Raw genomic sequence first — 24,842 nt, 5'->3', positions numbered from 1 at the left:
AAAATCTCCATGCCAGCTAACCCCGGCAGCTCATTTACCGTCTCAACTTTGGGCCTGCAGTCTGTGCATGCCGCAAGCGAGCCCGTAGAAGCGACTTTCCCATCTCAATATCACCTCACAATTAATTGTAATACGCTTTGCTAAGCATCAAACCGAACGTCAAGGTGTTGTATCAACTCAAGTTGAACCGTAATGGCGAGCGCCGAAGATGCGCTGGGAACGGGTCAATTGCGGTAAGACTGCTGGTCTCTGGTCTTTGAACGCGCGTTGATCAGGACGTGTTTGATTAGGCAAGAGTTGAGTGGGCTGCAGATCCTGGTTCGTAACACTATCGACAGAAGGCTGTTCAACAACTGACAGTACCATTACATAGCTCATAGTCCTCAGTGCTCTCATCGGAGCCGGCATCTACATGACGGACGTTGACGCGCTCCAGCTTATTGGACCGCTTGGACTTCTGGTCGCGTTCATGATCCTCAGCGTTATCGCGGCATGCATTGGCGACACGGTCAGCCACCTTGTGCAGCTTTTCCCTACGCCCAATGCGGTGTTTGAATATGTCTACAACTTTGTTGATCATGAGCTCGGGTGGGTTGTCGGGTTCTCATATTGGTAAGTCTTCATCTTGGTGGGGCAAATCGATGTGATATTTATTCGGATGGGATCGCTCGAACGATGTGTCATGACTACTTTCTAGTTGACTGATCCATCGACGCGTGTATTAGGTATGCATGGGTTACCACTTTCGCTTTGGAGATGCTCACTGCCGCCTCTATCACTCAGTTCTGGGGACTTGACCACGTGGGAATCGGCGTCATCTTCTATGTCGCGGTGCCTGTGTTTTGTATTGTGATCAATTCGATCAACGTCAAGGTGATTTCACATTTTCAGTCGCCTCCTCTTCCCACGTGAACTTTGGCTGACCCGGTGCCCAAGTATTTTGGTTGGGTCGAGACTGTAGGTGGACTACTGAAAGTTCTGCTCATAATTACTATGTCTGTTGCCTTCTACGCAGTAGCGGGAAAATGTGAGTAGCACCTTGGTATCTATTACACGCCTCAGTTCCCATGTAGTCACTTACATCGACCAGATGGGCTCGGAACGGGTGAGAGGACGAGTAAGTTCTCTGTGGCACTTCTGACTTTCCTAACTCAAAATAGGAACGGTACTATAGTACTTACAAGTTGAATTCAGATATCAGTCGAGGCTTTCAACCCAATGAGAACTACACTAAAGATGCAGGGACGGCATTCTGGTAAGTTCAAAGATGCTGAAACTTTCTTCAATACTAGCCTTTGAGGACTAACTTCAATCCTCAGCATGGCCCTGCCCCTAGTTGCATGGAGCTTTGGGGGAATCGAAAGCACGACGATGGCGGCCTTTGAGGCAAAGACGATAGGAGACATCGCGCTGGCATCGAGATCTATCCACTGGATCCTCATCGTCCTGCATTTCTTTTATATCATCGGCATGATGTTCACCATCCCGTGGGATGTTTCTGACGTGGCGTCGTTTCACCCCTGGGTCAACATTACCCAGGCCACTGCAGACCCCGCCAGCCTTCTGTTCAACACCTTCAATAGCGCTGACGAGTGCAACAAGTCGACCATCGGTGTCGTCAGGGCTATCTGCAATATCAACAGGCCTCCTGGCGGGCCCCCAAATGCGGACGTCAGCGGGCTGGCCAACTTTGTAAATGTCGTTCTGCTCTACAGTGTCCTGTCGTGTGGCAATGCGGCACTGTATATTGCCAGTCGTATATTGTATGGTCTCGCGTCGAGCGAGCGGGTGAAACGCAAGGGCGTTGCAAATCCCTTGCTGCGATATCTCGGCTCAACTCGGGGGAGAGGGGTCCCGTTCTATGCGGTCGTCTTTTCGTGGCTTATTTTCTGCTGGGCCCCATTCCTTGGCTTTGTGCATGGGGGCGACTGGGAGATTCTGGCCAATGTGAGCTTACCCAGGCGACATACCGATCTTATAGAGACTAGCATAAGCTTCCACTAACCTTTCTTCCTCCCAACACAGTTGAGGCAGTTTCTCTTTGTTACGTCTAGCATGGCATATATAGTGGTCTGGGCAGGGCTGTGCTTGGCATTTATCAGATTCCGCAGCTGGTATGTCTGGATGCTCCATGGCCTATCTTGCTTGATACTGATTCGTCATAGGTGTAACTACTGCGCCGTCGGTCTACGGAATCTGGACGGGGACAGCCGCCGTCACTATCGGGACTACGTCTCGAAGGGCCGTATCGTAACAAAAGGCATCCTGCCGCAGCCGCTAGCGGCGTGGATTGGGCTTTTGGGATGCTTCCTCCTGATTATCATGTCAAGCTCGGTATGGTGGAATGTTCTACCATCGAACCGGGACGTGGGAGGCATTTCCAAGGCCTGGTCAGTTTCTGTGTATTTCCTCGTAGGTCTTCGCTCCCCCCCCGGATATTATAGCTCCTTGACTGAGTCAATCACCACCAGGAGGGGATTCTCCTCGCCCTCTGGGCGGTTCTCAAGGCGTGGAACGGAAATTGGACGAAACCTTGGTGGGTTCCTAGGGATATCAACCCGTCAGACCCTGAGATGCTACGCGACTGTATAGATAATCTGAATTCGGCCTCAAAGAAGGCGGCTGAAAGGGAACAAGACAGGGACGAACCCCTTGAGTTTGTGGATTGGGGTAACAATGGCCCACTGAACGGTCATCCGGCACGGATGAATTCCGCCATCACAAACATAGGTCCTACAGAGAGATCCTAGATTATGAGGACGCTAGTTGTAATTGGAGTAAATAAGGGACATAAGGCATATAAGCCACATAAAATCAGTTGCAGTCAAGTGAGAATGTAACCTTATTCGCCCTCCCTACTTCCAACAGGATTCTGAAGCAGTCCAGTCCATAGGGCAAAACATAATTTCCACATGTGTATGCAGTGTTGCCTGCTGCTGCCACTGGCAGAGGCGTACTGCTCTGGATTCTTTTGCACTCATTTCCTCTCGTACCTAGAGACATCGCATACTGAATAGGGGGCTGTATTCAATTCGTCGCAGTAACTATCGGGTCCATCTAAACTTTTACAAAAGCCATTTTCACCGTGATGTCGCCGTTCTTCCGACAAGAAATCGGCATCCACCCAATGCCAAACCCCACAGTGGATTTGGAAATCGAATCGACACACCGGACATCCACAGGCCTGCCTTCAACAAAAATAAACTTGCACCTCTGATTTTAGTCCACGAGCAGCTACTGATGAGATGGTGCGCGTCTACCACCAAAGCAGCGCATGTCATGATGCATACCGCAACATGGAAACCCCTCTCTCCGTGTGGTGTGGCTCAGTCACCATCGTACATGTCCTCGCCCTCGGCGTCCTCCATCTCGAGGTCCTGCACCAGCACCTGCTGCTGCGGCGCGTTAGCCGAAGCGCGCATGACGGTCTGGTTGAGGTCCTGGATCTCCTCCACGGCGCGGTTGAACCGCAGCACGGACGCCTTGAGGTTCGACCGCTTGGCCGCGGTGCTGGGCTCCTCCTCCATGAGGCGCACGAACACGTCCGGGTCGTACGGCACGGGTCCCCCCGCCAGGCCCATCGCCTTGTCGAGGTGCATCTCGATGTCGTTGTTCAGCTCCGGGAACAGGCCCGACGTCAGCTGCATCGCGGTCACGTCGATGAAGCGCATGGCCGCCGTCAGGTAGTAGCCCCTGACGCGGGCGGCCACGTCCAGCTCGGTCGAGTACTCGTCGTCGCCGAGCTTGAGCTCCTCCTTCTGGATCCGCTGCTCCTCGTTCCGGCGCGCCTCGGCGCTCAGCTTGCCCCAGTCCTCCAGCTTCTCCGGGGAGGGGTCGTTGTTGTAGGCCTTCCAGCGGTAAAAGTGCCGGGTGCGGCGCAGCATCTGCGTCTCATGGCCTCGGTGTCGCTGGAAGGATTCATCGTCTGTGGTGTAGACCTGCGCAGTCTCCATCTTGTAATTCCTGTGGAGGTACTCGAAGATGCGCTGCTTGTGACCCTTGAGCCACTCCACCGTCAGCCGCTTGGCATCACGGTATACCTGTCGCTTCTGCAAGTCCCTGTGCCACAGTCAGCAACCCAATAAAAAAACGAGAAAGACCTTAAATGTGACTTACTTGAACGACTCGTTCAGGGAGGCATCGAGCTCTCGGCGAAGGTGGGTCATGGTGTGGTCCAGGAACTTGTGCAGGGGCCCCTCCCAGGTGGCCACCGCTTCGACACACAGCTTTTCGATCACGTCGTACGGCACTTCGCCGGGCTTTCCAGCCTCTCGCTCGGACCTGATCAGGTTGCGGATCTGGGCCAGGGTCTTACTGGGAACCCTACCGCCTGTATCCGACGATGGCCCAGGCGCGTTGCCAGGTGTCTGCATCGGCATGTCGTGCGCGAAGGAGCCGTTTTGCTCCTCGACCTTTATGGGGCCGTTCTCGCCCCTGCGGCGCTGGGCGGATGGTGTAGATACGTTGTCATTAGTAAGATCATACACCTGCCGGTTGCGCTTCACAGACAGGCTCGGGGAGTTGTTGGCACTGAAGACCGAGTCCCTGTCGCTGGCGCCCGAGCCGAGGGGCCGTTCGATAGCGAACCCTTCGGGCATCACCCGGTAGCGCGGCTTGAGATCGAGCACCTTTATCCTGAAGGTCTCGGCGATCTTTGCCCAGGAGGAGAGAAACGCCTTGCTCTTGAGGCGCGCTTGGAATTGCTGGGTGAACTTGAGCAGGCTCCTGCGCACCTCGTACTCGGGGTTCGCGGGCATGTCGGGCAGACGGGCCAGCTGCTCCTTGGCGCTGGTAAGCTTCTTCTGCAGCTTCCTCTCGAGGTCGGGCAGGTTCCTGGCGAACTCCTGGGCGAGTGACTGGGCGAGAAACTTGACAAGCTGGTCAATACCGCAGCGGTCATCGAATTGTCGGAACTCCTCCGGCCAGCTGCCTGTTGCACGGTTGAAGAAGGCCTCCTCGGCCGCGTGCTCGTCCCTGAGGCTCTGACGGTCTCGACGCTGCAGCTCATGCTCGTCGCCATTCTGGAACGACGGGGGCGCTCTGGAGGTGATGAAATACCCGCGGCCGACTTGATGCTGCTGACCGGCTCTATCACTCGAGTTAGCATACGCAGGGTTGGCGGTTGGCAGGGTCAAGGGTGAGACCTACAGCATCTCCAGCCACTGGTGGTGGCCGCCACGTGGGAGCAGGTCGGCCTTGGTCATGACGCCGATGGTACGTTGCTGAGCGCGGACATTCCGGATGAGGGCGTATGTCGATGATGTCTCGGGGTCGTGGTTCATGGGCACTGCCCACAGGATGATGGCCTTCTCGTGAGAGATGTACTCGCGGACCAGATTCTCAACGACCTTGACCAAGAACTGATCCTCCTCGTGCTTTGCGTTGCGGAAGACGCCAGGCATGTCGTAGAAGGAGAGATCGGGCAGGCCCGGGCCCTTGACCTCGATGGCCACCGTGTTTGGGCTGAACTTGGCCTCGGTGGTGCGCTCGGCTTCGGCGAGACGGCGGGCCTCGTACTCTGGCTCCTTCTCGTCGGCAGAGCGCAGGTCCCAGTCCTTGGGCACATACTGGGTGTAGTTCCTGTTGTGGTTGAGGATGGCGATCTGGGCCCACCGGACTATCTCGTCGATGGGATCTGTTTTGTTGTAGATCATTTTGAATTCCTTGGTATCCCTCGTCTGCTTCACCCAAGGAGGGAAAGGGTTGTGCTCTGTGACGTCGGCCTCGGTGATGGGCTCGTCATTTGGCGGACGATAGGCAAAGTCCTGCTGGAGGGAAACGCGGCAGCGCCATGTGGTGTCACTCGAGAGGCGGATATGGACGGGGCAGCGGGTACAAACGCCGTCGCTCCGGGGGAGGATGATCTGGGAGATGGCGGACATGAGGCTGGACTTGCCCGAGGACTGGTCGCCGACGAGTATGAGTTCTGGCAGCGGGGTGTCATGGTGGATACCGAGAGACTGGAGAGAGCCCAAGGTGTCATTGAAGCTCTTGAGGTGCTGGCCGATATCCTTCAGGTTCTTGTCGATATCGCCGGCCTCAGGAACGTGGATATCATGGTGAGCACCGGCCTCGGGATCCTCCTTGAAGGTCCTGGGCCGCACCTGCATGAAGACGACGTCCTCTCCCATCTCCGAGTGCTGCTGAGCGCCATATGCGGTGGCCACGGTAGCTGGGATTGATGTTAGCAAGACGAAGGAGAGCAACAGTCGGGAACAGTAGGGAATGATGGTGGGCAGCAAGAAGCAAGATTTCATGAGACTTACGGGCACCACTTCGCTGGGCACGCCTCGCATCGGGAGAGACGACGGAACTAGATGTGGCCGAAGGAGCAGGCCTGTTTGGTATGACGGACCTGGGTGTAACGGCGGCAGGAGTCCTTGCGTTTGAGGGTCGAGGAGGTGTGGCGGCCGTACGGTTTGGTGGTTGATGCAGGCCAGGCTCTGCCTTGATGTGCCTCGTCCTGCTGCTGGGCATTGTGCAGGTGTCGGCTGATGGTGCAAGGGAATTCAGGAGATGTATGCACACAATGTGGGAGTGACAGAAGGCAGCTGCTTGAGGATGAGGGCTTGGCACAGGCTGAGATAGATGCTGGGAGTTGCAGTTACTGTGCAGCGTGGATGGAGAGCATGAAGAAGGCAAGGAGGAGCAGCAGCAGACTTGATTTCTGAACAAGTGGGTATCGGCAACAATTCACCAAGAACACAACAAGGCTAATGAAAACATGAGTGAGTGGATGGGAAGTTGGGAGGTCAAGACAGACCGACTGCAGGAATAAGTGAACGAAAGGGCAGAGGAGGATGGATGCACGGAGGCGACCAGGACAAGCTCGAGGACTCGATGGCAAACCCGCAAGGATTGGGTCGTTGGCAGTGGTGATGCTCTCCAGGCCGACACAACAACAGTCAAGTTGTGTTAGGGAGGTGGTGGAAAAGAGGTGGGGCAGCTAGCAGACCCTAGCTGGGGCAGGAGGGAAGTGGGTGCAGCAGGCCTGTCGTTGAGCTGTGACAAACGCTGCAAGGGGATTGAATTTGAGTGGCTGGGGGGAACTAGGGGTGGGACTTCCGGGCCATGCCAGCAGCCTCTTGGTAAGATGACTGCCCAAGTACCGGAAACTCGAGAGTAAATTTCACTCCCTGGCCGGGCACTTCGGTAGGTGCTTGGAACTCACGCCCTCCCATGCAAAAAAGGCCAGGGGCTGTGAAGCTGTGGTGTGTTGGTACAAACTGGGCCAGCCCAGGGCTCATTGTGAAGTTCAGGGAGAGGGAGAGGAAGCCAGATGAGATGCCTGATGAAAAATTGTCAAGATGACAAGGAAATGCATGCCATTGATGCCTAGGAGAGAGATCGCAGATCTGAGAAAGAAGGTGTAAAACAATAAGGCACATGCACAGAGGAGAGGAGAGGAAAGAAGACGAGACAAGAGAAGAGGCAGCAGGCTTGCCATGCCAACCAACACATGCTCGAGGGGTGTGCAGGACCACCAAAGACCGGTCAGTTGAATGGGCATAGTCAGGAAAGTAAAAAAGCAAATGTATTTTGAAGTTGGAAAGGAGCAGATATCACGACCAATGATACAGACATGCCAGATATCAACTTGCATCATGTACCTATGTACACTATGAAGTTGTGAGAGGTAGGAGCTGCAGGCAGTGGCATCCACCATCTGTGTGTCCCCAGAGGGTCAGGGCCCTGAGAGCAAGCTCACTTGCAGGGGCCCCACCGTTTGCTCCTGTGGGGACCAGCAGCTTTGGCGGCAAGCCGGGTGGGGGGACCAGGCAGGGGTATCTAGGTACGGGGGTACGAAGGTACAGGGGTACAAAACACTACGTACACAGCACGGTAACACAACACCAAGCCAGCCCAGGCCAGACAGCAGCAGGATTCCAGATCAGGACAACATCCATCATCCTCCCCAAGACACACAAGCACACAATACCACACAGCTCCTGTCTGCCCCTCTGGTCTGACACAGCTATCTCAACCCTTCCAACCCTTCTCGCTCTTTAGTTCCACTGCCTTGCCCCATCATCATGTCCTCGCTCCAGATCCCCCACCGGCCACGGCCAAACAGCGACCACCACGGTGCCACAAAGGCTGTCATTCTGGTCAGTACTAGCCCTTCTTCCTGTCCTGGGCCCCTCTTCGATCTTCTGGTCAATGGCCCCACTAGTCAAGACCAAAGCAAGCACAATTGGCATGCTAACAATCCCTTTGTTCGCAGGTTGGCGGCGCATCTCGAGGCACCCGCTTCCGGCCTCTCTCCCTCGACGTCCCCAAGGTTCGTTCGTCTGCGGGCTCGCTTGCCGTCTCCCCCCGCCTCGTCCCTGCCCGAGACTCACTCGACCGTACAAGACTCGGACCAACTGACAAATAGCACCACAGCCCCTCTTCGACGTCGCCGGCCACCCCATCATCCACCACTGCCTGACCGCCATCTCCAAGGTCCCCTCCATACACGAGGTCTACCTCATCGGCTACTACGACGAGTCCGTCTTCCGCGACTTCATCAAGGATGCCTCCTCCGACTTCCCCAACCTCTCCATCAAGTACCTGCGCGAGTACCAGGCCCTGGGCACCGCCGGCGGCCTGTACCACTTCCGCGACGCCATCCTCAAGGGCAAGCCCGAGCGCCTCTTCGTCCTCAACTCGGACGTCTGCTGCTCCTTCCCCCTCAACGAGATGCTCAAGCTCTTCACCGAGAAGTATGCCGAGGCCGTCATCCTGGGCACCCGCGTCGGCTCCGAGGCCGCCACAAACTTTGGCTGCATTGTTAGCGACAACCACACCAAGCGCGTCCTGCACTACGTCGAGAAGCCCGAGGGCCACATCTCCAACCTCATCAACTGCGGCGTCTACCTCTTCAGCACAGACGTCATCTTCCCCTCCATCAAGAGCGCCATCAAGCGCCGCGCCGACCGCCCCCGCCTGGCCAGCTACGCCAGCAACGAGAACCTCGAGAGCTCCTTCGTCCTCGACCAGGACGACGACGACGACGACGAGAGCAAGAGCCAGATCATCCGCCTCGAGCAGGACATCCTGAGCGACATGGCCGACAGCAAGCAGTTCTTCGTGTACGAGACCAAGGACTTTTGGCGCCAGATCAAGACCGCCGGCTCCGCCGTGCCCGCAAACGCCCTGTACCTGCAGCAGGCCCGCCAGAATGGCTCCAAGGAGCTCGCCGAGCCCTCGGCCAACATCATCCCCCCCGTCTTCATCCACCCGTCCGCCCACGTCGACCCCACCGCCAAGCTGGGGCCCAACGTTTCGGTCGGCCCCCGCGCCACCATCGGCCGTGGCGCCCGTGTCAAGGAGTCGATCGTCCTCGAGGACGCCGAGATCAAGCACGACGCCTGCGTCATGTACTCCATCGTCGGCTGGGGCTGCAAGGTCGGCGCCTGGGCCCGTGTCGAGGGTACCCCGGTGCCCCTGACCAGCCACACCACCAGCATCGTCAAGAACGGCGTCAAGGTCCAGTCTGTGACCATCCTGGGCAAGGAGTGCGGCGTCCGCGACGAGATCCGCGTGCAGAACTGCGTCTGCTTGCCTTTCAAGGAGTTGAAGCGGGTGAGTACCTCCCAGGCCGGTCCGGCCATTCGGGGATATGTGACAATTTGACATTTACACTGACTTGTTGATACAGGATGTTTCGAGCGAGGTCATCATGTAGAGGCGCTCTTTGCAAATTCTGGACGAGAACTGAAAAGCGATGCTTATGATACCATTTTATTGTTTGCTTCCGAGGCTTGGACTCCCCGGCCACGGGTCTTCCCCAAGACGAAAACATACAATACCTTCTAAATACATGAAAATTCCAAATCGCGTGCCGTAATCTTGAGAAGCCGGACCATCAGCTACAGGTCTACAGGTATGCATGTATTTACCGTGCTCTGAGGGTTGGCGTCTCTTCTGTTCGGGCACGATACATTCACCCGCAGTCGCTTTTACTAATTGAAGCATCGGTCAAACAACTCAGCGGATTGACTCGGCTAGGTGTACAACCGCAAAACAATGAGATGAAAAAGGAGTGGGTACCAGGTCGCCCCATCTCAGCTAATAATAAGCGGGGCGCCTCGGACCAGTGGCTAAGACCTCTCAGTACCCCACACATCCGTTATCGGTAAGCCACATAATCTCCCGCTCGCGCAGGAATTTCATCTAACAGAGTCTGCCTAGTATAGTGGTTAGTACACTTCGTTGTGGTCTTCTCCTGAAGAACTCATCGGTCCGAAGAAACCCATGTTCGATTCATGGGGCAGACATCCTTTTTCTTATTTTGCGGATTCTTTTCACCCTCAATATTATGTTTCATATTTTTGTTTCGGACACAGAGTTAGAGTATGGATGCACCAGCATATTGACTGCTGGCTCTGAATCATCCCAAGATGTACAGCACGCCGGCCTGGTCCCAGACCGTTCCCGGGATCTACAGCAACAAGAACTTAGGCAGACATAACATCAGCAAGCTCTGTCGACGGTACAATGCAAGGCGCCCCTTTTTGCTGAGCAAGGGTCCTCTGCTCGAAATCGTAGGCGAGACCAATCAGTGTCTCCTCGCTGAACCTTGCCCCCATGAAGGCGATTCCAAAGCTGGTTGATCTGTTGTCAGCGCTTGCAAATCATGATTGACCGAGAAAGAATAGGAGATTTTAACTCACGGTATGCCGGGCGCAGTGGCGATCAGCTCCCTGCGGGACGAAACCACCCTCGTCCCATTGGGGAAGAACCCCAGAGGCACCGAGATGATTGGGCTGCCCACCAGGGCCGGGAACGACGACGAGACCGATGTTAACGACACCACCGCATCGAGATTGTCCCTCTCGAGAGCCCCAAGGATACCACCAGGGCCGCCCACGGCCAGGTTGTTGAGGCGGGCCTCCCAGAACTGAGGGCTGGTGTTGTTGAACCCACGGGCGAGGGCGTCGTCCCAGATCGCCGTGTCTCGGTCCGGCCAGTCTTCGGCCGGGAAACCCTGGGTGAAGGCTCTCTCACTGACGAGATCGGTGATGTCGTTGGGGTTCTCGGTGAGCTCGTCCAGGTACTGCACGAGGTTGACGATGAAGTCGGCGTCGAGGCCGATGGTCTCGGAGCTCGAGTCGTTGAACCACTGCTCCACGGCGGTGAAGTTGGCGCCCTCGACCACGGTGGCGCCCGCGTCGCGGAGGACGTCGAGGGCTGCCTGGAAGGCGGCTAGGTCCGCGCTGGAGTTGGCGTCGGCGATCGTGTCGACGCCGTAGGACGCGTCCATCAGGTTCCGGGCCACGCCGATGCGCGCGCCGGCGAGCGCGCCCTGCCTGCAGGCCTTGACGTAGTCCGGGAGGGTGCCGTTCTTGAAGGGGATGGCGGAGGTGTAGTTGTCGTATGGGTCCTCGCCGGCGATGGCGGCGAGGATGTAAGCGGCGTCCTTTACCGTCCGTGCCATCGGCCCGACCGTGTCCTGGTGCTCGGAGATGGGGATGACAAGGTTCCGCGAGGTCAGCCCGACCGTCGGCTTGATGCCCACGAGGTTGTTGACGTCCGAGGGCGAGACGATCGACCCGTCCGTCTCGGTGCCCAGGCTCGCGAGCGCCAGGCCGATCGAGGAGGCCACGCCGCTCCCGCTGGAGCTCCCGCTGGGGTCCTGGTTGGGGTAGAAGGCGCCGTACACCTGCCCGCCGTAGGCGCTCCAGCCGTTGGTCGAGTTGTCGGAGCGGTAGTTGGCCCACTGGCTCAGGTTCGTCTTGCCTAGGATCACCACGCCGGCCTCGCGCAGCTTGCGGGCGACCTGCGAGTCGCGCGGCACCTTGGCGCCGACGAGGGACCACGACCCCGCCGTGTTGTTCATCTCATCGGCTGTTGCGATGTTATTTTTGATCAGAATTGGGATCCCGTGAAGCGGGCCCCGCGAGGTGCCGCTCGCGCGCTCGCCGTCGAGCTGCGACGCGATGGCCACTGCGTCCGGGTTCACCTCGGTGACCACGTGGAGCGTGCTGTTCACCTCTGTGATCCGGGCGAGGTACGCGTTCACGAGGTCGACACTGGTGAAGGCGCCGCTGTTGAGACCTTCTGCGAGCTCGTCGACGGTGGCGTCGAGGAGAGAAGGGATCGTGTAGGGCTGTGAACCGCGTCTTGAAGCTGGATGTTCTTATTAGCCCTCTTGCCAGTGGCACATTGTGATATTGAGATTCTCTCACCTTCTTTGCGCACCACGACATGACGACTCTCTGTTAGAGGGGCGAGAAGCAGCCATTGGAGGGCGCAGAGGCCCATCAGATAGAACGAGACCATCGTGAGATGCCGCGTTACTTCCTGACTGCCAGTCAAGGCCGCCTGCAGGATCGTTCTGCAAAGTGAACAGCGCTTAGGGACCAACGGGGGGTATAATAGTATGTCTTCGTTAAGTCTGGTTGTCACCGCAAACATGGCTATGTTCTTGCCTGTGGAAACGGCAGCATCTTATACGTGCATACATTGTGCTCATTTCAGTTCTACTCATCGACTCCAACACGCCCAGGGGAGCAGCAGCAGGGATGAGAGAACCAGGGCCACACTGATAACGCTACCCCTAGTGCTGCACTGCTGCAGAAACCTGAGCCCAGCACGAGGTGATACCTACTGTAGCTAATAAATGGCAGTTGTGCATCCCCGGCTCTACCGGCAGCCCGGATGGATGGGTCCAGCCGGCAGGATCGACGTTCATTAGGTCCGCAGTGCCTGAGTGCCGGGCGTGTAATGTGGTCATAGACAAGGGAACGGTGAGGGGAACATCCCAGGTACCGCGATGCTTACCATTCCCCATTAGGCAGCTGGTAACCGCGGTCTTCAGAGCACACTGCGCGCGGAAACATTTCTACCAGGACGCAAAGGGCAATGGTTCCGAGGTGAAGGTCTGACGGTGGGTAGTTCAACGCGCTCTATAGACTATGATTTCCTGTTGCTCTTCGTGATGGGCTGATAGATCAAGACAGAAAAGCCTCAATGCTTGGGGTCGGGCGGCGTTCTGACACTGGAGTTATCTCTCGTCCTAATCTTAGCTATCGTCTACTATAGTTGACATGGCGACATTATCCATGCAATGGTATTGCCCATTTCTTGGCTGACGCTGTTATTTAGAAAAGTTCTCGGCGTCTGGGAGATAACAATTATAAGCTGGTAGGACTTCTCGAAGAAATGCAGTCGTTAGTACAGTGGGGCGACAAAAAAAACGCCAAAAGTCGCGTTACACATATAAAACCCACTAATTTCCTAAACTTTAATTAGCTACATCCAGCCAATCGGAATTCTAGAATTTACAAAATATTTTTTAAACTATTCTTTATATAAAATAATATTATATAAATTTTATTTAAATTTTTAAAATTTAAATGGAATTTAAAAAGAATTTTTAAAAATAAAATATAAAAATACTAACAATTAATTCTCCTCTTCTCCCACTATAATCTTTTTTTCTAATCACTAAGAGCCCCTATAAGCCCCTTATAGTTTTAAGGCTTAATTATTTTATAATTTTTAAAAAGTTTAATAATTTATATTTAATTTATTAAAAATAGTAAAAATATATAAAAATATAGGTATATATAAAGTAAATCTAATAAACTAATATCTATTTTTAGAATATTTAATTTATTAAATATGGGGCTGCTATATTAGGCTAAAAAAGTGGGTTTCTTATATGTTAGTAGCGATTGGCGTTTTTTTTGTCACGGTACTGTAATCCTAGTGCCTGGAATCTCTTGCTGTTATAGACACCTTAAAGAAGTAACGATTTAAGATGTCATAGATGCTCGTTGTCCTCTTATGAATAGTCAGGCATCCGTTCATACCTACATATGTACCTAGGTACGCAAGAGGGAGCCGAAGCCGACAAGTAACGTACAACATTTGAACATGACCTTCAGACCCGACCAACAGATTTAAGATCGGTATCTTATCGATTGATTGAAACCCCCCTAGATGATCACACTTTGGCTTCGCCTTTTCGCCTCTTTCGTCAACGATTCAGTCGACTAAGCACCTGCTGAGGAGTAGTGGAAGAGCAGAAACAAACAGGTTCACACAGGGGCCTGTATGACATCGCCACTATGCTTGTGCCAACCACTGCGGCTTGCAGTGGTGCTCCCAAGCCTTCCCGGAGATCAAATTCACTCCAGATTCAACTTTTGAACAGGAGAATATCCAATATTCTTCTATGTAGGTATCCAGGGATACATATATATAGTTATTTAAAGAAGAGCTTGACTTTCTAACCAGGTACCCTCGGAAGACAATAGGATCTCAGTTCACACTCTCCATAAATTCACTAGTGAGAGGATAAGACGTGCTCTCGCCAGTACCAACCCAAGGCGAACGCACTACCAGGGCCCGTTACAACCACCATGAGTGGAAGACAAGCAGAGGCAGCAAGCGAGCCAATTCCGATCAGCCCCGCCACATACATGTCCTAATATGAGTTAGTTATTTGCTATGGGTCCTGGAGCGACACAATGTTGAATATGTCAAAGCACAAAGGTCGGAGAACTGTAGTGGAAGAAGATTTATACTGACAAAAAACATGTAGAGGAGCCAGAGGAAAGAGCTTCCAAAAGAGTAAACCTCATCACACTGCATGGCCTTCCGAGTGTGCCGGATGAAGTCGGTATAGACTCCCGCGTCTGGGATAAAAATATCAGACATGCTGAATGGGGCAGAATACCATGTATATACCCAGATAGCGCTCGAGATAGTGCACATGCAGACGAGGAGGAAGCGCGGCGATGCGAGGATGTTGTTCTTCACTAGTCCGGCAGCCATGCTGCAGAGCAATGAGTTCGCAACGCCGAGCCACAGGGGCGACATCTGCCAAGCCCATACCCAATACTGCCGGGTCTCGGGCTCCGGCGCGGTGAACGCTCGAATGACCTGGAAGGTGTGGAGGGCAAGGAAGAGAGGGAGCAGAAATGATGCCTTCTCTGCGCGGAGACGCTGCTTGGCAGACCTCTTCAAGGATGTAGCGGACGGGGCAAAGGTGACGTGCAGGAAATAGTACATTGGTGCGACGTTTCCCACCCCCAGAAGCTGGGCAATAAATGTGAACAGGGTCACGCTGAAATGCTACCTGTTAGCCAAGAGTACCTAGGCACATTCGTTATTGCACCTGGTACAGGTACTCACGCGTATACCGGAGTCCGGACATTGCCAGCACGACACGACTCCAAAAACCAGACACTGTACATGGGGCCGAGGTCATGCAGAAAAGAAAAGAGCTGCCACCAGCCGATTGTATCGAGGGGGAGGTAGGAATTGGAAAAGGTGACCGTGATACCACGCCACATCTCATCGAGAAAAGAAAGCCAGTAAAAGTTGTCGAAAAGGGGCATGGATCCATCTTCAAACTCGATGCTTCCGGCTTGGAGGAACGGCTGCTGTTGAGCGATCAGTTTGTTTGTGTCCATGGCTGACAGGCAGGCAACGGCCAGAACGACGAAGGGCGTTGCCAAAGCCGCCCGGGCCGCACGGGATTCGAATTTGGCCATGGTGCAAAGAGGCAGTGTAGCAGGAAAAGAGAATTGTGGTGCTGATCACAAGAGAATGCTAGAATCCTGACGTGTTCCGAGGTTGGTCAAAGGTAACGCACCTGAGGGACAAGTTCGGCGACGGATAGAAGCTGCGCCTATAAATCGGACTGGTCCCGACACAACAGGGAAAAAGTCAACGACCCACGCACCCAGCAATGCGGAATTGAGACTGATGAGTGGTGGTGCCAGTGGAGATGCAGCTCTATGCACAAGCGCCAACGATACCCCTTCCCTGCCTCTTAATTTACCTCGTCATTTGCCGTCCCCACCCTATCTGCAGGTGTTGGTCTGCAGCCTCGCGAACCGATGAGCTGAGTTGGCACCACGCCCCCGCCTTCAGAAAGTTCTTTCATCGAGCTGAACTCTCGACTTAGCAGGTGATGTCACCATGTTGAGAGTCAGTATTGCATTGATCGATCTTGACCACTACCCATGGGTTGCCGGGCTTCACTCACCCACTGCTGGCGCAGTAGACGCCAAACCCCGTCCACAACCAAAAGTGTGCTACACAGGTATATATAATAGCCTTTGGAAAATCAACCACATGGCGCCGTTGCCATTAATTAGTCAGCGATCCAGATACCAAACCGTTGTTGATCATCCCCTTCATCGCCATTTAACGAGTTCCACCCTAGATGAAGCTTAGAATCCTTGCCCAACCGACATTTGACATCATCCCAACAAAGCGGCTCTGGGCCTCCATCGTAAAGATGCTCCAAGACATTCCCTCCAGCAAGAAGAGCAAGTAAACTCCCAACACTCGACGGACTACGCGGCAAGGCCGGCTCGTTAGGGACTAAATACCAACCCAAAATGACCAATACCAAGATGCCCAGAAGCAAAGCCCCCAGTACTGCGGTGGCAGTGGGATCCTGAACAACGCGATGGCTTCCGAATGGGTATGTCACAGTTGCCGGAAATCGCGACGCACCATTGGATGTTGACTGATTGAAAAGAGTGGGGATCACTAATGCTGATGCATTGTTTATCGCGTTCGAAGAATCCATGTCAGTACGATAGTTGCTGTTCAAAAACTGTGCTTCAATGATGCCATGCTGGAGTCGGATGGCATCCATCACGATTTCGGCCTGGGTGGGATCGCCGATTGAGGAAATCGATATGGCATATCGCGACGTCACAAGCTGCCGGAAGAAGGAGTCGAACACACCGTGAGTTGTGATGGGCAAGGAAGCGAGACCATAATAAGAACCATCCAAATGAGATAAACCCATAAAACTATCTTCGCGGATGTCTCTGGCAGTTGATTCGACAATCGCAGGCGCATCAGAAAGGTCTAGCCTGAAATCCGGCTCAAGGAGGGAAATGGTAACATCCACAAGCTCCACGCTTTTGTTGCAACCAGCTGCCGATATGTTGGTGACAGGACCAGGTGATGTGTCGTGATAACCCCAAATGTATAGGACATCACTGCAACTCCTAGCCATTATTTCTATCGTTCCAGCCTTGTTGTAGGTAGTTGCAGTGGCAAATATGGTCTCCGAAAGGTTTCCGGTCTCGAATAAGGCGGTTTCATGGCTATTGGCGTAGATTCTACAATTTTCTGAAGGGATGTTGACAACGATGCCATTCCATTGGTCTTGACCCTTGGGCGACGACCTATTCCGCACATTAACTGCAGCTATATCAACCGGGGAATAATTGGTGCATCGTAAATGCGGTCTTAATGCCGGAGCAGTAACTTTGATAATAGCGGATGAAGCGTTGGTCTTATCCGAGGCATTTCTGGCCGAGAGAGGTGTCATGGAGAATTCGGGAAAGACAAGGTCTTGGTAAGATCCCCGTGGGTATGACAAGTTTGTTTCGAGTATTAGAGATGCAAGACGAGATGTTTCACTGTTCGATATGGATGCAGGCTCCATGAAGGCCGTGTTTGATGAGAGCTCAACAGGTTTCGAGACGGGAAAGGGGACAACATGGAAGACCGCGGCGGAGACAGTTGTCAAAATGGCTGCAAGCAGAGCCGCAAGCGTCGTTGAAGCGGCAGCAAAACTCGAGGATTTCAGTTCCCGCCAGATGATAAATGGAATCAGCCCCCGCATTAAATCCATACGAAGTACTGGACGCTTGCACCTGTCGCTCTTCAGCAATTGATACGGAGCCGATAGCCGGATTTGGGTATCGATGGACGATAGCCACCATGAAATAACGGTCAAAATTGTTGCCGGTGCTGTAGTCCAAGCAATGAGCACGTATTCCGAAGTTGCAACGTCTCCCAAGCCCCGTCCATCTGTAGACTTCCGAAACAAAAACATCAATATGGTTCCACATGCTACAATGGTCAAGATAAGTGCGATATAGCTGACTGGTCGCAGCGGAAGCGGGTTCTGGAAATCAGCCTTGCTCAATAAGCTTGGACGCGCCTCGGTAATAGTCCTCGTCAGGCTGGCGTCCTCCACGGTGGTTGACGTCGGAGGTTGTAAATTGTCGGAAGACAAAGATTCACGATTCGCGAGGAACCTGTCAAGCGCTTCGTGCAGATCCTTGGCGTTTGCTGCCCCCAGGTCCTTCGGGAAGCTGGAAGATGCGACTTGTCCGGCGAGAAGTGCTGTCGCAGCAACTGACCCAGGATCGACCCTGCGTGTCAATTTATTCTTAAACTTGAACTGAAACCCCACAATCGTCAGGATGATCAAAGCCAGAAACATAACCATTGCCTGACAGACGAGTGGTTGAACCCACAGGCGTATTCCAATGCTTGAAGAGGTCCCAGTTGATGTGATATTCACCCCTTCCGTGAGCATTGTATGGGCGGTGGATGAAGCGTAGTCTGCGAGAAATGTAGACAAAACTTTCTGGAGAGAGGCCGTGTCGTTCAGAAGTCCCGAAGCTGTCAAACATGACTGACCACAAAACCCCAAAACAACTTGAGAGTAGACATCAGCCCATACAGTCGTATTTCCCACCGCAACCTCATTTCCAACCAACGCGGGAAGGATGTCTTCATCCAAAAAAAAGTCGATGAAGTCCCAAGGCTGGATAAGGCTCAACACGTCAGCAAGATCGTCGCCGTGGCGCGAAACATGTTGGACGCCTCCACTGCTCCAAGAAATATCAAGCAGAGTTTGTTCCAAAGAAGGAGCGCACACCAGTACAACCGCCTGGGAGACAGTCGCATCAATGTTGACCTGGACCTTTTCAAAACCTTCATCATCATAAAATGTGCTCTGATTGTTCGAGCGCAACTCCACCTCGGCGGACAAGAACACCAAGCGACTGGCTGCATGCTCAGTTGAATTGCATTGATTAAGAGCGAAACCCGGAACGTCACGAAGTACCATCCAATGCTCGTTGGAGTCGTGGTTCATGTCAACCCAGAAACTGTCTTGGGAGTTGGATGTGAAGAGTTCCCAGTGGATGGTCGCTTGACAGCCTTGATACTCGACCTCGAAGTATGGCTCTCCTTCCCAGGAAACCCCATAAGCACCGATATATAATGAGGGCATCGGTACCTTTTCCCCAACACTTCCTGTCTCGCATGCGAGTCTCAGAGACAGCCCATCAACGGTAGTTCTCACTTCCTCGAGGGTTGAGGAGGCCGGATGAAATGTCTGATAGGCAAACTGTGTTGTACACCCTTCAGGATGCACTGAATTCTCACCCACCATATCGCTGAGATTACCCATGGAGACCCCGGTTCCCATGGTGATGTAATAGGGAAGTAAAGACTCGCTACCCATCAAGCGCGCTGGGTCATCGACAAATCGACTTGTGAGGAATATAGGCTCCGCTTCTTCTACTAGATTTGTCGGGGTTAGAGTGAATAATGCGGTGGAGAGAACGATCAAGACCTGAAGTAGCAGGGATACAGTTGAGCTGCAGAGGACCTCATAATCCTGGTTCCTGAGGGCCTGGAAAGGGACCACCAGAGACCAGGCATTGACGTAGTCAAGAAGCCAGGCAGCTTTGCTGGTGGTTGTTGAATATGGTCTGAGCCAGGGTGCCAGAACCTTTGTTTCGTAGTCCAAACGGTGCCACAAAGCAGCAGTCAACGTTAGAATGCCGGTTGTCCCGTAACTCCAGGAGTATCGAATGGTCGATATTCCCTGAGACAGGCCGGAGTTTATTCGGGATATTGTGAAGAGTACTTCGAGAATTGTAGCCATCAGTGTGAAAGTCGCCATGAATAGTAGAAGGGTTGTCCTCCGTGCCCAAAATGGCAGCCAGAATATGTCTGGGTTCTGACTGCTGCCTTGTGCCTCACCATGAGGTCGCGACAAGCAGTCATTGTCTCTCTGTTCCAACGGCCTATAGCCAGGTTCTTGACGGTCGGTGATCTCTTCCTCTTGTGGGGTATTAAGAGGAGAGACGTGCGAGTCGCACTTCCCTATATCCTCAAGGGCAAGTGGGGGATTGGTGGTTGCGCGTCCCATACGATGCGGCAATGAAGAATTAGAGGCACAGCCCCCGCAGATATAATCTCGTCGTGGGTTGGAGTAGGTGTTTTGTGTTCGAGCTGCACCTTGTAATCTGTCCTCGTGGGCTGCGTCCATCCCGGATACCTTTCTTCCCGTTGGAGCGGTGGACTGCCAATGCTGGCCGTAGGCACCAGTGAAGAGCAAACGCCCGAATACATCATCGTTATTTGAATTGCGATCCATAGGTTGTGGTAGGGACTGTGATTTATTCGAGAGAAAAATGATTCAAATTTCGGCAATGTAGCACCATAAAACGCTGAATGATGGAGAGCAGGGAGAAGGCTCGCCTCAACTGGCAACTAGCTAGCTCGAATAGTATTCCTTAGTGACACAAGACTCATTAAAAAGTAGCCCCCAATATCATTTCTTGTCCAATCTGCGTAGTGGCATGTCGTTGGGGTCCCACGGGGCAGTAATAAGGCACCTAGGCATACAAGGGACTGCAGTGCAGACCTTACGCGTTGATCGCCAAGGTTGACTTCGGATGGGGCCAGACGCAGGGGCCATGAAAGAATGCCCAGCTGAGCAGGATTGTGATATATTGCGTATGTGAGTGTTGTATAACCACACCAAAGTGAAGCTGAAAGGGAATGTAGCAACCCTCACCTTGGGACAGTGGCAGAGCTAGAAACTCTCCGCCCCCCAACATCGGCTGATCCAACAAGGCTCTGTACCTAATTATATCTTTTCAACGTATGCAGAGACCACAGACGGGACAAAGGTCCCCAACCAGGGTCAATAAATACACTGGCTTGTGAGTACATTCATTTGCACTCTACTAGTACTAGGCCACCGGCTGTGGAACCTTGTCACCTGAGCAGAAATGACACTTGGCAAAGAAATGCAAATTCACATTCATTACACCATCATTACATCAATTGATCGCCAACACGAAATTTTCGGTATGAATTGTGATTTTGTAGGCGACCTGGCATTGAGGCTTGGCCAGCCCGAACCCTGCTTAAACAACTACTAGTAGAAGGCAGCAGTTCTGCCTCATATCAAAGGCCACAAGACAACTTCACTTGACCGACTCTGGCTAACACAATACTCCATATTAGTACTTTTCCACACTGCTCAATCCCCTACACGACAACACCCCGTTGGGTGACTCGAAGGTGACCAGGGAGATGGAACAGAGTCACAGTGGGCTCGCATCCTAATTGCCAAGGTTGTCAATATGTAGCGGCTCATAGAAATGTATGTGAAGGTACCCAGGTAGCATAATCAGTGCCTGCGGCCGGGTGCTGGCCGGCTGCGCAAGCCTGATTGGAGTTGAGGTCGGTGAGAAACGCGCTACGTAGATCCATACGCACGAACCCAATCAACAGCCGGATCCTGGATCCTCTCCACTCGTGCTCCTCTACCATACGGATACTGGATGTACCCGGGCGCCAATGCTGCCAGCGCTCACAAGGTGAGTGGGGCCAGCAAGGTTACATTTTAAATAGAGCTGTGCCCACCTGCCACTTGTCCCCAAACCGAGTCTTTTCGAGTTTCTTTGGTCTGAAGGGAAACCAATATCGATCTTCTGATAATTATATGACTGCGGTCCCTAAGGAACCCCCTTCTACTTCTACCATGGCTGACAGCTTGTACGATGCCGGTTTGGCATCCCAAGTCCTCTTACCGTCAGACCCTGACTACGCTGGCCGCGAGGATTCATACTGGTGCAATGATGCAAAACTTGGACCAGCATGCATTGTGAGACCGCGCTCAGCAGACGAAGTCTCTACAGCGTTGAAGGCCCTAGTGTCTGCTGGGCATCAATTCGCGGTCCGAAGCGGCGGCCATATGAGCTGGGCTGGGGCAAACAACATTGCAAACGGCATTACTGTATTTCGACCCAAACTCACCTTCTGAAAGCAACCATACGCTGACATTGGTGATTCTAGATCGACTTGGGGTTGATTAACCACGTGAATGTTGATGCTGCTTCTGAGACGGTGAACATCGGCCCTGGAGGTCGATGGCGAGATGTTTACCACGAGCTGCACAAGCATAATTACACCGTCGCAGGGGGCCGGGAGGCGAACGTCGGTGTTGGCGGGTTCCTCCTAGGAGGTGGATTGGCGTTTCTGAACTCCCAGAGAGGCTTTGCGTGCGACGATATCATCTCATATGAGGTAGTGCTGGCGGACGGAAGCATCGTCACAGCCGACAAAGACCACCATGCCCGCCTGTTCCGGGCCCTAAAGGGCGGCTCCAACAACTTCGGCATCGTCACGAACTTCAGGATGAACATGCTAAGCAATAACAAGATCTGGGGCGGGTTGACGATATCCCCGAAGGAGTACATATCCAGTTCCATCGACGCCATGCACAACTTCACAACCAAGGTCAAGGACAACCCCACTGAGACCGTGTGGACTCTGTTGATGCACTCACCTGAGCTCGGTGACATCAAGGACACTGTCATTGCGACTGCTTGTGAGTATTTCCCGCTGGCTGGCTGACATGTAATTCTCATTATGGATGTTTCAAACATGCTAATTGCTCCTCACTCAAAGATGCAAGCATGGTGGGGACGGAAAAGGCGCCGGCTTTCAAGGAATTTTTGGACATTCCCACGACCATCAGCCAACTCGGAATCAAAACAGTCAGCGAGTTCACCGTCGAATATACTCAATCAACTCATCATCAGTAAGTTGTCTTCAAAATTTGTAGTTCTAGTACCGGCCGATTGTTTATGTTCCATCACTTCGGTAAACTGATCATCCTATCTGAAGTGTCATCTGGTTCACCTGTGCTTTCAAGAACGACAAGCGCATCATGGCCAAGGCCTCGGAGCTGCACGATATCCTAGTAGAAGACCTCAAGGGCGTGGTCCCCGACGAAAACTTCATCACGCAGTGCGTCTTCCAACCACTGCCAACTCTATTTGCCGAGAAGTCCGTCGCGGCCGGTGGCAACATGCTGGGCCTGGAGCGCTACAAGCAGGATGGTATCATGTTCATGGCGACGGCTTTGTTCCCAACAAAGGAACTGCGAGATTATGCATACCCCAAAGTGCAGGCCTGGAACCGAGAGGTACAGGAGTTCGCGCAAACCATCCCTGACGGGCTGAGCGACTTCGTGTATCTCAATTACGCTGACCCGAGCCAAAACCCTTTGGCCAGTTACGGAGACGAGAACGTCAAGTTCATGAAGGAGGTGGCAGCTGAGTACGACCCCAAGCAGGTCTTCCAGAAGCTATGCCCCGGAGGATTCAAGTTGATAGACGTTCAACTATGAGCTTGGTCACTACGATTGCGACCGTAAACCAGCACGAACACCCGAGGACAGAGCTCTGGGGACAAAATGGCCGGGCTTTAAAGCAGAAATGAGGATAACAATGAATTGTGATTGCTAATTTCGCGCTTGTATACGACCTGCTACACGAAAATTGTCCTTCTATGAGCATCTTCGTTATTCTTAATCGTCGTCCTATGAATCTTCGAAACAAGTGAGATGACCCGATCACGACCTTGGAGTCGTGCTCCGATGCAAGGACGGATACAAGCAGGCTTGCGGCTAAGCAAACATTCTCACCAATGTGACTATCACTTCGGCCTCAGCCATCCCTTTCAAATGTTCGCATAGATCTTGGCCTCACGTTCCAGTGCAGACCTATCAGCTACTCTGGCGCTCTCCATGATCTATTTCTAGGGCGACGTTACCTAGGTACCTTAGGGTACTTTCTCCACCTCGCCAGTATCCTTGCACATTGCAATCCTGTTTTCTGGAACGGTTTACAGGGTTAGGGTATGTCTTCGCCACTATATCATGCTCAGCCGATGCCCGCTCGGCATCGGATGAGAGGCACCTAGTGTAAGTAGATGTGGCTCGTGACATTATTATTATATAAGACCTTACAGCCCACCCTCGGTACTCGCTCCCAATTGTAGGTATGGGCACATCATGCTATCCTCCAGGGCCCCCAGAAATGCGCTACTGCGTTCAAGGACGAAGATAACAACAGCCCACAGCTTCTCCACCATATCAAGGACGTCTTTCAGGATGAGCCAACAGCACAACTCGAATAACACGACCACGGGCAGCAGCCCTGGGAATCCCACGGCCCAGAAGCCAGACTGGTCAGCAAGCCAGTATCTCAAGTTTGGAAACGAGCGCACGCGCGCGGTACGAGAGCTGGTCGCGCAGATCCCACTGCCCAAGGCCGACCGCATCATCGACGTGGGCTGCGGCCCAGGCAACTCAACCGAAGTCCTGGCAGCGCGGTTTCCAGGCGCGACCATCACAGGCATGGACTCATCCCCGGACATGCTAGCCAAGGCGCGAGAGGCCATGCCGGGCGTCGAGTTCGTCGAGGGCGACCTGCGGACGTACTCGCCCGAGCCCGGCGCGGACCTCATCCTCGGCAACGCCGTGTTCCACTGGCTGCGCGCCGAGGACCGCATCCCCACCATCCTGCGCCTCCTGCGGGCCCAGCGGCCGGGCGGCGTGCTCGCCCTCCAGATGCCGGACAACTACGAGGAGCCAACGCACCGCGCGATGCGGGAGACGGCGCTGCTCGACGGCCCCTGGTTCGAGCACTTCCAGGCGCTGCCCGCGGCCCAGCGCCCGGACTTTGACCCCGTCGAGGCGCCGGCCGACTACTACAACGCGCTGATCCCGTTCTGCGAGAGGGTCGACATCTGGCACGCGCTGTACCAGCACCCGCTCGACTCGCCCGCCTCCATCGTCGAGTGGGTCAAGGGCAGCGGGCTGCAGCCCTTCCTCAACGCCCTGCCGGACCGGGAGGTGAAGGAGAGCTACCTTGAGGCCTATGAGAGGAGGATCGCGGAGCTGTACCCCAGGCTGGCCGACGGCAAGGTCCTTTTACGGTACCCGAGGCTGTTTGTGGTTGCGACGCGGAAGTGATGTGTGGGTA

At 53.7% G+C, this 24,842-nt stretch overlaps 8 protein-coding genes across 8 annotated transcripts; 4 read left to right on the top strand and 4 right to left on the bottom strand.

The window, feature by feature from the left end:
* Positions 1-2,812, top strand: KVR01_011796 (uncharacterized protein). The gene is made up of 11 exons (XM_044784292.1): positions 1-233; positions 291-318; positions 374-612; positions 726-873; positions 937-1,027; positions 1,091-1,117; positions 1,195-1,255; positions 1,320-1,947; positions 2,026-2,114; positions 2,166-2,412; positions 2,472-2,812. The coding sequence occupies exons 1-11, from the start codon at positions 193-195 to the stop codon at positions 2,748-2,750; spliced, it is 1,878 nt and encodes a 625-aa protein (XP_044639505.1). The 5' UTR covers positions 1-192; the 3' UTR covers positions 2,751-2,812.
* Positions 2,813-3,007: 195 nt separating this feature from the next.
* KVR01_011668 (uncharacterized protein) lies at positions 3,008-7,528 on the bottom strand. Its single transcript, XM_044795037.1, has 4 exons — positions 6,267-7,528; positions 5,149-6,172; positions 4,117-5,088; positions 3,008-4,059 (listed from the first exon to the last, which is right to left on the bottom strand). Exons 1-4 carry the CDS (start codon positions 6,475-6,477, stop codon positions 3,327-3,329), a joined length of 2,940 nt encoding a protein of 979 aa, XP_044639377.1. The 5' UTR covers positions 6,478-7,528; the 3' UTR covers positions 3,008-3,326.
* A 351-nt stretch (positions 7,529-7,879) lies between these two features.
* Positions 7,880-9,822, top strand: KVR01_011621 (uncharacterized protein). Its single transcript, XM_044786163.1, has 4 exons — positions 7,880-8,108; positions 8,225-8,281; positions 8,386-9,567; positions 9,644-9,822. Exons 1-4 carry the CDS (start codon positions 8,034-8,036, stop codon positions 9,668-9,670), a joined length of 1,341 nt encoding a protein of 446 aa, XP_044639330.1. The 5' UTR covers positions 7,880-8,033; the 3' UTR covers positions 9,671-9,822.
* Positions 9,823-10,442: 620 nt separating this feature from the next.
* Positions 10,443-12,267, bottom strand: KVR01_011700 (uncharacterized protein; the record flags this gene model as incomplete). Its single annotated transcript, XM_044785967.1, has 3 exons — positions 10,443-10,590; positions 10,659-12,114; positions 12,174-12,267. The coding sequence occupies 3 exons, from the start codon at positions 12,265-12,267 to the stop codon at positions 10,443-10,445; spliced, it is 1,698 nt and encodes a 565-aa protein (XP_044639409.1).
* A 1,945-nt stretch (positions 12,268-14,212) lies between these two features.
* Positions 14,213-15,491, bottom strand: KVR01_011527 (uncharacterized protein; the record flags this gene model as incomplete). Its single annotated transcript, XM_044785808.1, has 3 exons — positions 14,213-14,419; positions 14,524-15,061; positions 15,130-15,491. The coding sequence occupies 3 exons, from the start codon at positions 15,489-15,491 to the stop codon at positions 14,279-14,281; spliced, it is 1,041 nt and encodes a 346-aa protein (XP_044639236.1). The 3' UTR covers positions 14,213-14,278.
* A 605-nt stretch (positions 15,492-16,096) lies between these two features.
* Positions 16,097-19,657, bottom strand: KVR01_011632 (uncharacterized protein; the record flags this gene model as incomplete). The annotated part of the gene is made up of 1 exon (XM_044794248.1): positions 16,097-19,657. One exon carries the CDS (start codon positions 19,655-19,657, stop codon positions 16,097-16,099), a length of 3,561 nt encoding a protein of 1,186 aa, XP_044639341.1.
* A 1,854-nt stretch (positions 19,658-21,511) lies between these two features.
* Positions 21,512-23,036, top strand: KVR01_011744 (uncharacterized protein; the record flags this gene model as incomplete). Its single annotated transcript, XM_044787050.1, has 5 exons — positions 21,512-21,805; positions 21,865-22,399; positions 22,480-22,612; positions 22,699-22,821; positions 22,952-23,036. The coding sequence occupies 5 exons, from the start codon at positions 21,512-21,514 to the stop codon at positions 23,034-23,036; spliced, it is 1,170 nt and encodes a 389-aa protein (XP_044639453.1).
* A 932-nt stretch (positions 23,037-23,968) lies between these two features.
* KVR01_011626 (uncharacterized protein) lies at positions 23,969-24,832 on the top strand (the record flags this gene model as incomplete). Its single annotated transcript, XM_044787042.1, has 1 exon — positions 23,969-24,832. One exon carries the CDS (start codon positions 23,969-23,971, stop codon positions 24,830-24,832), a length of 864 nt encoding a protein of 287 aa, XP_044639335.1.
* Between the last annotated feature and the right edge of the window lie 10 nt (positions 24,833-24,842).

This window comes from Diaporthe batatas, assembly GCF_019321695.1.
Source record: "Diaporthe batatas strain CRI 302-4 chromosome Unknown Contig00016, whole genome shotgun sequence".
NCBI lineage: Eukaryota > Fungi > Ascomycota > Sordariomycetes > Diaporthales > Diaporthaceae > Diaporthe > Diaporthe batatas.
The sequence above is the reverse complement of the archived record's forward strand: the minus strand, read 5'-3'. Positions and strand labels throughout refer to the sequence as shown.